Source organism: Mastigoproctus giganteus, chromosome 13 (assembly GCF_048544385.1).
Source record: "Mastigoproctus giganteus isolate SK-2022 chromosome 13, ASM4854438v1, whole genome shotgun sequence".
Classification (NCBI taxonomy): domain Eukaryota; kingdom Metazoa; phylum Arthropoda; class Arachnida; order Uropygi; family Thelyphonidae; genus Mastigoproctus; species Mastigoproctus giganteus.
In genome coordinates, this window is record NC_143587.1 from 32,645,331 (window position 1) to 32,658,782 (window position 13,452).

Below are 13,452 nucleotides of genomic sequence, written 5' to 3' on the forward strand. Positions count from 1 at the left end.
ACGTTGATATCAGTATTTTTAACATAAGAGAAGTTTACCTCAATATACTGCAGACTCTAGATTAACCGGGACCCTAAATTTCAAATTTCAAGACTCCAAATTAAAAAAAAAACAACCAGAAATCATGAAAATTCAAGTAATAACTAGAAACAGATATTTTGCAAGTCATAAATAAGAGACAAGAAGTGGGCATTATAAGTTGTCATTGGGAGATTAGCGTACCTATTATCTTGCAACCCCTGCTGTCTTCACACCAGCCGCTCAAAAAAAAAAAAAAAAAAAAAAATGAGACCAAATGTTTAGTTTGTTTTAGTGTGTTGCGTTGATTTGTGTTCTGTCACACCGCAAAAGGACAAATTTTGTTTTGATATTTGTCAGGAATGTCAGGGTGGGTTTTTTTTTTTTTTTTTTAGAAACTGCAAAAATTATGGGCAAGTGCAAGAGTTGTGCTTTCAGTTAAACAAACTTGAAAACGGTGCATCTGTTAAATCTCTAAAGAACCATAATAATGTTGGTGACCAAACCGTATGCGACATTGCAAAAAAATAAAGGGGAGCTATTAGATTTAAAATCAACATTGTAAAAATAAAAAATATAACTGGTGTATTGTACACACGAACAGTGCGTGGTAGGTTTGGGGTTTTTTTTTTTTTTTTTTTTAATCTATCGCCATACTTTTTGTGTAGGTTGGCTGGACATTTTTCAATACAGTAAGTCGCCGACTTATGTAGCTTTGGACTTATGTTACCTTATTTATAAACTGTATTTTTTTTTTTTTTTTTATGACTGAAGATTTCAGAAAGGGAACTCATTTCACCATAATACCGTAACGTAAAACCCACACAATTCCAGTTATCGGTATTATCAAAAATGCAATAAGATCAATAGAAGAGCCCAATAAACCGGAAACTGCAAATTGTTTTTATTATTTTATGGTAGTGACCTCCAGAAATGTGCTTTAGTAAAATGCAAGCTCGCATGGGGTTATAAATGAGTTTTCGCCCTGTGAAGTTCTTTTCAGAAAATTTAAGTTTGGCTTATCATGATGCCGACTAAGAGAATAAGTGACAGCAGTACTAGTAAATCTATCAACAAAAGGAAAGCGATCGAGTTGGATCAGAAAATTAAAATAAAAAGGATGTATGAAAATAGCCAAACATTAACAAATATCAGTGCGGAATTCAAATTTGTCAGTGGCAACTGTGAACACAATAAAAGAGAAAGGCAGAATATGAGAAGCGGTCGGCACAAATGAAGGCCAATTATAATAACCAAGGCTACGGAATACAAATAAGTTTTTACAGTACAATCACATGCAGGTTTTTTTTCTTCCTTTTATGTTTTCTTTTTTTATGTGCCACTCCGGCTACTTCATCGCTGTCCCCAGGTAAATTTTTTAATTGAACTAATCAAAAATATATAACTCTTTTTATTCTGAGGGTATTATGTGGTTTTTGTAATTTTGCCATATCGGGTATATTGTAGCAATATTTTATTAGTCATTCCCAAGTTACATAAAACTTGACTTACGTAAGAAGTCCTGGAATGTATCTCTTACGTATGTAAGGGACTTGCTATATTTTTGGATTATCCTGGAATTTTTTTTTTTTTTTTTTACCATCTATTCCGGAAAATCGAGTCTACTGTAATACGTAGAACACTTCCGTATGATGCTCTCCAGCAATTAAGACGAAAAAATTAAATAGATTAAATTCAAAAATAGCAAAAGCTGAAATTTCCAGTACTCACCTTTTGCTCGATCTGCAATTGTTATGGTTTGAATAATAAGAGATTGGCTAATTTTAAGGTGATTGGTTTTTTAAAAAATTAAGGGGGTGAATAAGTAGTAATTACGATGAAAACGGGATTAAAATATGCGCAAGGAAGTAGAAGTGCACTAACTCCGTCCTTGGTTGTCGTGAAGTTGATTAAAGTTGAAATTCTAAATAATGAATAAGCCAATAGTCGTAACGGTAGACTTACGTTGTCTTCAGTTGGCAAGTTAAGTGAAAGGGAACGCGTACTGTATTTAAGAAGAATTTTGAAATCCCGTGATGCACTTTGCCGTTTGCAGGAATCCCAAATTGGTGAGATTCCAAACCAGAGGAAGATTGAAGGGGAGTTTCGCATTTAAAATGTTTAGAAAAAATGTTTAAAATGGTTCCGTCACCACTCCGGTGACGGAACCATTCTATAATGAGGGCTTCGTATTGCAAGATTTTGTAATTGTTTTTTAATTTTAATATGGTGATAGCTGAATCAACTAGGGGGGGTATGGTTGTTGGAGCGTATGTGTAAAGTGAGTTCAGTGCTGGATTGTCCTGTAAAGTGAGTTCAGTGCTGAATAGCGTCCTGAAGCTATTGTAGTGATAATAAGCTCTTGTATTAGATGACCGGGTTGAACCGAATTTGGTTGTAGTACTGCCAATATAACAGGCGTTACAATTTTGTTGACATTTAATTAAGTAAATAATATTATTCATTTTGCTTGTTGGATATTTATGTTTCTTTATATTTATTGAAAAGTGATCCAAGTTTATTGTAGGTTCAAAAAATAAGTGTAATGTCTGTGCCTGCAAATATTCGCCGAAATTGTCCTGCAAGATTACTATGTAAGGGAGAACAAGACGTGTTTTGCTATTTGTAATGCATTTTATAGGGTTATTAATATTATTTTTATATTAATTAATATTATTTTTTACTATCACCATATTAAAATTAAAAAACAATTACAAAATCTTGCAATACGAAGCCCTCATTATAGAATGGTTCTGTCACCACTCCGATCTAAACATTTTAAATGCGAAACTCCCCTTCAATCTTTCTCTGTTTTGGAATCTCACCAATTTGATATTCCCGCAAACGGCAAAGTGCATCACGGGATTACAAAATTCTTCTTAAATACAGTACGTGTTCCCTTTCACTTAACTTGCCAACTGAAGACATTTTAACGAAAGTCCACCGTTACGACTATTGGCTTATTCACTATTTAGAATTTCAACTTTAATCAACTTCACGACAACCAAGGACGGAGTTAGTGCACTTCTACTTCCTTGCGCATATTTTAATCCCGTTTTCATCGTAATTACCACTTATCATCCACTTAATTTTTTAAAAAACCAATCACCTTAAAATTAACCAATCTCTTATTATTCAAACCATAACAATTGCAGATCGATCAAAGGTGAGTACTGGAAATTTAAGCTTTTGATATTTTTGAATTTAGTCCAATAAAACATACTATAACTTCTAAATGTCAAAATTAAATAGATTAATTAAAAGAAATTTAACAAAAAAATGCAAAACGATTTTCCTTCCTGAAGCTGACAACGCTTTTCGACCATTTGTTTGTGATCACAGGAACAAAAATTACTGAATAGGAGTGAGCATGAAGCTTAAATATGGATTATTTATCTTGTAAAATGCCATGTATCGGAGATTAGAAATGGCCGGCAAAGATTAACAGAATTCTCGTGTAATTTCATTTCGGCTGTTTCTGCAATTAATAGTCTGGTATAATTACATTGGACGCCAAGTATTTTGTCCTCGTAAAATAAACAAGTATGTTTTTCGTTAACGGCATGAAAGGCTAATTCTGACGCTATTGAACGAATTGAGGCTGCATGTTGATTAACACGAACATTCAGAGGGAAACGTGTAGAACCTTGGTACGACGAGTTGCAATCACTACAGGAAATGTTGTATAACAGGTCATTTATTTGTGTTGTGAATGAGGAAAGGACAGCGATTTGTCAGTATAGTGTGTAGTTTCCGTGTTGACCTGGCCACAATTTTAAAAAATTCGGTATCTTTATAAAGAATCTGTTAAGCTGTTTGTGCCACTGTTCAACATATGGGACAGAAATAAAGTATTTTTTTAATATTACGATTGTTGGTTGAAGTAGTATTTTGTATCCTATCCCTAGCTTTGTACCCTAATTCGGTTTATTGTAGCAAGGGGATAACCCTTGTTTAAGAATCTGCTGGTTAATATTTGTATTTCTGAGCCCAGAGCAGATTCTGTCGTTGAATATTTATAGGCATTTAGAAATTGATTAAAGATAATAGATCTCTTGTAGGAGAATGGTTGACTGTTATAATGTAGAAGCATGCCAGTGTTTGTAGATTTCTGATAGACGTTAAATTGGATTTTATTCGAGTCCCGAGTAAACATGAAATTTAGAAAATTTAATGTCTTTCCGATGTAAATTTGAATCTAGAATGAATATTATTAAATGAATGTAAAATGTCTTGGATAGTACTACTATCAGTAATAACTAGAACATCGTCTAAATACCTCCCATAGTATGTGATACGGGGTAAAAAAAGGCATGGAATGTATACACTCAAATAGTTCCAATATTAAGCTGCTCAGTCTCATTGGCAAACCAAAAATTTGTTTGTATACTTTGTCTCGAAAGGTGATATAGTTGGCCTCAACTAAGAGTTCATTACTAACAGATTAGAAAGAATACTTGATGAGAATCAACCGAAAGAGCAAGCTGGCTTTAGGACAGGATTCTCAACTATGGATCACCTTCACGTAATATCACAGCTAATGGCGAAATCAAATGAATATAAAACACCATTATGCCTGGCATTTGTGGATTATGAAAAGGCATTTGACTCCATACAGCATAAGGCAATGTTTCGGGCACTGGAAAGAGAAGGCATAAATATCCCACATATTATGATTTTGAAGAAAATATATGAGAATGCTACCTCCTTTGTTAGACTAGACAAAGACAGTAGGAAATTTAAAATCGAGAAAGGAGTTCGACAAGGAGACACATCTCCGAAGCTGTTTACTGCCCTTGAGGAAGCTTTCAGAAGATTAGACTGGTCACAGAAAGGAGTCAATGTGAATGGAGAGTACTTAAACCATTTACGATTTGTAGATGACATTGTGGTCATAAGCCACGATCTCAAAGAATTAGAGGAAAATCTTAATCAGTTATGCACAGTTAGTAAGGATTTTGGACTAAAGATGAATATGGCTAAAACAAAAGTAATGATGAACAAGTATGCCAGAGAAAGGGAAATAATGATTGAAGGAGCAGCAATTGAAAAGGCGGAGTCATATACTTATCTGGGACAAGTTATTAGCTGTAATAATGATAAATGGCTGGAAGTCAAAGAAGAATAATTTTGGATGGATAGCATTCAGGAAATATAGTCACATACTGAAGAGCAATATCCCAGTTTGTCTGAAACGTAAAATAATGAACCAATGTATACTTCCCACCATGACTTATGGAAGTGAAACTTGGGCACTCACCAAAAGAATGGAAGAGAAGCTGAGAACTACACAGCGAAGAATGGAATGAATTATATTGGGAATCAGACTGTTAGATAAGAAGAGAAACACATGGATTAGGCAGCAAACTCAAGTAAAGGACATTCTTATCAAAACTAAAAAACTAAAATGGTCTTGGGCAGGACACATAGTCCATCTGTCATCATGTCTTCGAGCTAAGAAAATAACAGAATGGTACCCAAGAGGAGCTAGAAGAAAACCTGGAAGACAAAGGCGGAGATGGATAGATGAAATTCATGAGTTTGTGGGTAGTAAATGGATGGCCAGTGCTCAAAACAGAAGGAACTGGAAAGTTGCTGGAGAGGTCTTCATCCTGCAGTGGATTGAAAATGGCTGATGATGATGAAGAGTTTAATTAAGTGAAAAATGTCTTTAATAGGAAGCTTCGTATAATTAATCGGTATAGAATTATTATTTAACATATCCCAAATAATAACTAATGTGAATTCAACATTTACATTTGTATATAACGAGGTAACATCTAGTGAGAATAGATTATCATTATCGCCAAGTCTACAGTCCTTAAGGTTATTAAATAATGTATCATAGTTCTTAATCCCAAATTGTATCGCCTGTCTAAAGGGTTTTATAATGCTATATACATGTCTGGCCAAGGATGAAAATGCCGAGTTTCTGTAGGAAACAATAGGCCAAATAGGAAATCCAGTCTTGTGTAATTTTACCTGACCAAAAAGTGAAGGAATATTGTATGTTCTGGCCTTTAACTGAGCCATAGTAATTCAGCCATTTTTTTTTTTTTTTTTGATATGTAGTTAACTTTTTATTATATTGATTGACCAAATTGGTAAATAGTGCTTGGTCTACTTCAAGATAAGTGGAGGTATCTGAAACAACTGAATCTAACTTATTAATATAATCATGTTTATTGGGTATTACAACTATCTCCTTTATCTGTCCTCTGTATAATAATGTCTTTATTTTCCAGAAGTTCACATAAAGCTGAACTGTCCTGTGTATTCAATTTAGGAAGTCACGTTTCTTTTGTTATTCACCACTTGGTTAACTTGTTTAATAAATAAATATTTTTGTGGAATATTACAAAGTCCAAATTCAATATCAATTACGCATTGGTTTTTAGGTAATTTTCGAGGTGGTAAATTATAATTTAATCCTTTGGCTAAAAGTTAAATCTGGTCCTGTGATAGCGTATACGAGAAAAGACTTGTAACCTGTTGATATGCGGTTCGTTCAATGTTGGGCAGGGCGGTGTTCGAACTAGCTGACATATTCTGTGGTAGCGTGTTGTCTGTATGCGGGAGTGTCGTCACCCAAGTCGTATGTACTTGGTCGCAAGCCATGACAATGACGATGTTAGAATTCGCATGAACGTGTTTTGACCCTCCCAATAATGTATTCAATTTGTTAACGTGTCTGTGTTTTATTTCTGAGGGCTGTACTTCCCATCACAAATTTATGGAGGTCTTCAATACCGACCAATTGCTAGGATGTAGATAATTTTTTAATTTCTCGCGAAGTTTCCTAACTTTTGAAGGGTATTTTTGTTTATTAGAATACTGAGATCTTAAAGCAAGTTTAACTGTATTACACTGTGTGGCAAGTGCTAGTTGCTTTGTGCCTAAAATTTTATGATTAAAATTGACCCTGGCAAACTTCGGAACAATGTTGTTTTGAAGGCAATATTTTAGAATAGAACTTTGGGCCGACTATCTTAGTGTTAATCTAATGTAATTTTGCACCAAGCTGTTCAAAATATCCCCCATAATTGTGTGTATTGTCGATAGGTTATAACTGGAGCGAAAGGAAGTGAATGAAACAGTCAATAAGAGTTTTGAAAAATGAATTTGATAGTATGAAATAAATGTGTTTTTCGTTAACGGCATGAAAGGCTAATTCTGACTCTGTTGAACGAGAAGCACAAACTGAGGCTGCGTGTTGATTAACACGAAAATTCAGAGGGAAATGTAGTATACCAGCTCATTTATTTGTGTTGTGAAAGAGGAAAGGACTGAGCGATTTTTCAGTATAGTGTGTAGTTTTCATATTGGCCTGGCCACAATTTTAAAAAATTCAATATCTTTAAAGAATCTGTTAAGCTGTTTGTGCCACTGTTCAACATATTGGACAGAAATAAAGTATTTTTTAATATTACGATTGTTGGTTGAAGTAGTATTTTGTATCCTATCCCTAGCTTGTACCTTAATTCGGTTTATTGTAGCAATGGAATACTTCTCTTATTATTTTACATTAGACTTAAATACACCGTACAATTAGAAGACAATAACATCAATTTTCTTAATTTAACCATATACAAAAGTGACAACAGACTCAGAACCAAAATATACAGGAAGAAAACACAGAAAGGGAAGTTTTTACATTTTCATTCCCACCATCCATATAACAACAAGAGTTCTGTATTGTACAACCAGATATATCACGCCATAAAATATAGTCATTCACAAGAAGACTTAGCAACAGAACTACAATACTTGACAAAAATGTTTACAGCCAGGAATTACCCCAAGCAGTTGATTCAAAACACCATATCAGCAATAAAAAATAGCATTAATAATCTTTGCAGCAATAATATTAGTAAAGACCAATATTATTCTTCCGTATCACTGCCAGTTTGCAAGACAGCCATGTAACATTTTGCAGGAACAAACATTACATTAATATTTTCTTCTTGTAATAAATTGGGAAACTCCTTTAGTAATTATAAGGAGACTCACAAGTACAAAATACAAGACATTAACAATGTAATATATCTCATTAAATGTCAACCAGATTGCAATGCCTGATAGGCTGCCGTAGCCCAATGGTCAGGTGCACGGGTGCATAAGTACACGTGCCTTGAGTGACCGGGTTCAAGCCTTGACTGCTGAATATGGTGCTGTTTCTTGTATTCTGTCTATCTTGTGAACTCCTCTGGCCATTTGGTCATCCCAGAGTATAAACAGAAAATTTAATTTAATTTTTTTTTACATAGGTAGCATGACAACGAAATATAGGTAATCTCAAACGGCGAACGAGGGCATACTACCATTACAATAGTTTTAAAACTAACCAATCAGGCACCAAACTTACACAACACCTACAGTCACATAATTTAACCCATTAATTGGTTCTGCTAATTTAATTACCCTAATTAAATTAAATTCCAACTATAGGATACTCCAATATGAAGCCCTAGCTTCATTTTGGAGTATCCTATTGGTCATTATGCTAAAACCATTAATAACCATTCTATTAATGGTTTTAGCATAATACGTTACTGGAAATATTAAACTCGAGATTACTGGCTAGTCTGTCAACAGTATGGAGCCTTGTGCATTTTAAATTCCCACATGTTTAAACGTGATGTATCACGGGTGCTAGAATTACTACATAAATCTTACCTTCACACTGAACTACTTAGCCAACTGCTGGTGAATATACTGAAAGTCCTTCATTTGGACTCTTGGCTTCTAACACAATGGTTTTAGTTCTTCTCATTTACACAATTATTTATGGATGACAATCATTGCTTTTACCTTCTTATGAACTTCAAAAAGTTATAAATACGGATCAAGAGATGAGTACTAGACAAATTAAGCTTTTGCTATAAATTAATTATTGGAGCTAATTTTAACCCAATATAAAGAGGCAGCATGTACTGCAATATCTTTTTGATCGTTATATACTTGCCGTGTACTATGTTGGTTGTAGTCCCTCTAATGCGTGCCAAATGAATTCTATTTCAATTACCACCCTGTAACTTTCTCAAGATATTCAAGTGATATTCCAGTTTGTTACAACAACCTTGTGCCTTTTTTTTTTTTTTTTTCCTCGATAAAATTTGATTTAATACCAAATTCAGTAGATGCCAAACAACACAAATTCATTTATTTTAAACAAAAAAAAAGTGTTAATTTTTTTAATACCCTACAGCAAAGCTATTCTGATTTAGTTGTTAATAATTTAACCAATATAAATATTTATTTTAAAACAGTGAAATTCTGGAGTACAAGCCTGCAGCAGATTCAACTCTGCCACAGAAAAGGAAATTTGATGATGATGACAATGAGGAACAAGCACCATTGCCCAAAAAAATTAAAATTGAAATCAAAGAAGAAAATGAAGGTATGTTCTACATAAATGCCTATTGTAGTTTTTGGCATTTAACTCTATAAATATACAGCATAGTTGAATTACATCTCAGTGACTCCACAGAAGTAGAAAAAGTGGTTTATCCTGAATAACTACAAACAGAATGTTATATACGTTTCAGATAAACTGTTTTCAGTCATTGCTAATGCAGACTTTAAAAAAAAAGAGAGAATTTAAACTGTCATGATATTCCTTGAAGAAACTGACCACAAATTAGTAAAATAAATGAGAATTTATTATATATAATAAAAATAGGACTATCATATACAGTATAACCTTTATTTCAGTATATAAAAAACTCCTTTGGGGTTTTTTTTTTTTTTTTTTGTAGTTGTTGGCGCGTCAGCTTCTGTGGCCATAATGCACCTCCCAAGGTTCTTGCAGTACTTTGATCCAAGCCTGAGGCAGGATTCGAACCCACGACCTTTGGGTTGCCAGGCAGGCACTTTACCCACCCTGCGCAACTCCTTTGGTATTTACATATTTATATATATGTATGTGTGCGTGCATTTTTCATGGGCAAATGCAGTGCAATAACACCATACATGTTAAATCTGTTTCAGTATGCATACATTATTACCTTAAAACTACTTGAGTACACTGTTATCTGTGTTTTGAAGTAATAATAGACAGTTAATAATATATAGCTGCACAAAATGGCTTTGAAATGGAATATTGGAGAGGGATGTGCACCTGTTAGCCTTATTTTACTTGTAGAGATTCCTCAAATTGTGGTCTTGCACGAGAAAAATCCTGTAAAAGTCCTGCCCTGGCTCTGGAGGACCTCGCAAACATTGTGCTTGAGCTGGTCATTGTCCACAAAATGGATTCCACAGTGTGCATCCTTCAGTTGGTCAAAGAGGTGATAGTCAGAAGGTGCAAGATCTGGGCTATGAGAGGAGTGGGGAAGAACAGTGCACCCCAGTTTTGCAATGGCCTACATTGTGTGCAGACTGGTGTGGGGCCGTGCATTGTCATGGAGAAGAACCTCATTGAGGTTTTTGTCCAGTTGTGCAGGCTTTCACTTTTTTCAATGTTTCCACATATCGATCTGAGTTCACTGTGGTGCCACAGTCCAAGAAGTCCACAAGCAAGATCCCACCTTTATACAAAAACTCTGTCACCATGGCTTTACTGACATAAGGCTGTCTTTTGAACTTTTTGTGTGGTGAATTTTGATGGTGCCACTCCATTCTGTCTCTTTGTTTCAGGGTCATAGTGGTGGATCCAGGTTTCGTCACCTGTGACTGTGTATGAAAGCAAAACCTCTCATAGTGCTGGAGAAGTTCCATACATATGACTTTCTGGGCTTCTTTGTGCTCATGTGTCTGCATTTTTGGGACCCACTGGGCACACACCTTGTTGTAGCCTAGTTCCTTTATGATGGTTATCACAACAGGTGTCCCTATACCCACTGCATTTCACAATTCACATGTAGTGATGCAGCAGTCCTCTTTGATCAGCACATTTATCCAGCTCTTGTTGTCTGTTGTCATTGACCTTACTGGCTGGCCGCTTTGGGGCTGGCTTGTCGAGAATGTCACTTTCCCCACTCTTAAAGTGTCTTACTCAACATCTAACTGTACTCGCATCTACAGTATTGTCACCAGAAAAATTTTTAAGACTTGTATGAATTTCGATAGGCGTCACTTCTTCCTTGGTAAGAAATTCAATCACCACTCTTTGCTTGATACATATCCACCATTTTGAACTATCTATGTGCTGCACTAATGAGACCACTCAGTATGGTGAAACTAGAGCCCTCTGGTGACCAATCAGTGACATTTTTTGAAAGCAAAAAATTATTAGGCATTACTTTCTTAATGGTCCTCGTATATATATATATATTCTTCATTAAAAAATCTTCATGTTTTAGTACATAAATCATAAGTATGTTGCTGCATATGATCCATATTCTGTAAATTTGCCTTTAGCTCAACTCCTTTCTCAAAAATGTTATCAGTAAGTTTGTGGTTTAAGCCGATTGGTTATGGTGGCAAAGGAGAAAAGTCTTCCAGTGACCACAGGTAATGGTAATGATGCATTGTACTTAATAAAACTTTTTTTTTTTTTTTTTTTTTTTTTTTTGGATATTTTCAAGGTTGGCTGCTTCCTGACCCTCATAAACAAAATGTTGATGAAGAAAGAAACTGATATTTTGCATTTTATGTGATCTAAATACCGTGGATCTGGGTATATCAAATATCTTTTTTTTTTTTTTTTTTTTTTTTTGCAAACATTCCTAAGTTTCTACTTGTTTTGTTCAATAGGACTGAATGTCATATTGGTTTACTATTTTCCTTGTGGGTATATTTTTTTTTCTAGTTTGCTGGTTCAGAAATAATTGTTTGGACATGCAGAGACAAAAAAAAATGGAATAGATTAGTCTTGATCTTTTTTGAGTACCTCTCATTTTTAATTTTCCTGTATTATATTTAATGTATTTAATATGGTTTTGCAATTCAGGATAACAAATGCATTTATGTTAATATTTCACTTTACTTTTCATTTCATCTAACCTTGTTGATATAATCTGTTTATTACTCTCATGGTTAACCAGTTTTACAACAGGAAATCTATATTTTTTACTTGATTTCACCCTTCAAGTAGCAGGAAATGCAACATAATCAGAAATTGCAAATAAACATGAGGTACACAAATAAATGCAAAAATAGATTTTGCATTTCTTGGTGATGATTTTATCATAAGTGCAGAGTATTTATTTGCATCTTTTGACATGGAACATAATCTTCTGAGTTGTGCTGATCATACCTATTTCATACATTATTATTATCATTTAATTTGTGTAAACCCCCCTCTAGCCTGGCTATTCTGGGGTATTGCCCTTACTTTATAATGGATAGCAATAAATTTTGTATATATGCAGGCACATTGTTCAAAAATATGCTTACTAATAATGAAATAGCAAGAAAATACAATTGTGTAAGCACAAAAATAGTAGGTGCCATTAGTAAAATTGTACAGGACAGATGGGGAATGAAGGTTTATTGGTGTCTTTAAAAAATAGACCATTTTCAACTGCATTTCAAATGGCAGTACTCAAAGTGATTCCATTGTGGTGACCTTTCGTAATAAAAAAAAGATCAAATTGAAAGCAGCTTGCACTCGTGCCAGCATTGGAATGTAACTCTACAGGTTATAAGGGTGAACAACCTGAAACTGTCTGGCACTTAGTATTGATAATATGCCTGTTACAGTAGGCCTAAAAACTGGAGTGGCAAAGGAGGAAAGAAATTGAGCACTTGTTAACTTATTAATTTGTGCTGAAAAGGGAGTTGCATACCTCTTTGTGAAAGCATATGAATATTTGCTAGACATTCTCTTCTGTCTAGAGAGAAGTTCTAAAAGGAAGGAGAGATTTAAGCAATTTATTAAATGATGCATGCCACTCAAGTAAAAAATATTTTGAAGAATGTGTGTAGACTTTGGCTAAATGCGTGACTAGACTAGTAGAAAAGTGCCACCATTGAAAAGTCTATTTAAAGAAGAGGTTAAAATGGAGAGAAACCTATAGTGCTCTTTTCAGAGTTGCCAAATTTAAAGGTACAACAAGAAGTCACTAGTGAATGGCACTGTCATTTTCAAATGTAGTTCGTGAACCAAGTTTTAAAAGAAGAAAAATTGATGAATTCAAGAGAACTTCTGAATTGCAAATTTCTGGTGAAAGCAGTCCCAAACAGCTAAGCAAGTTGATAATTCTAAACATGTTATCCTCACTCATACAGAAAGTTTGTTCTTAAATCCAGCATAGTTCACACCATGTACTGAGGTAATTACTCTTAGATATGTCAAAGGATGTGCAAATTTATTTTACCAACAGTTTTTAAATCTTCCGCTTCCATTGTGGAAGTTGATTATCATAGCAGACTAGATCAGAAAGATGAGTCTGACATACTAGTAGGCATTTCTACTGCCAAGGTCACAGAGAATCTAAAACAAGAGAAGACTGTTCCATGAGGAAGTACATTATGGAGTGCACTAGTTCC

General features: G+C 34.4%; 1 protein-coding gene across 1 annotated transcript in view; it reads left to right on the forward strand.

The window, feature by feature from the left end:
• nop5 (nop5 ribonucleoprotein) overlaps nt 1–13,452 on the forward strand; it is a 187,123-nt gene that overhangs the window by 158,621 nt on the left and 15,050 nt on the right. Inside the window, exon 13 of the mRNA XM_090387823.1 lies at nt 9,288–9,418. Within this exon, the coding sequence (XP_090243949.1) occupies nt 9,288–9,418 (131 nt within the window). The remainder of the gene's footprint in view (nt 1–9,287; nt 9,419–13,452) is intronic.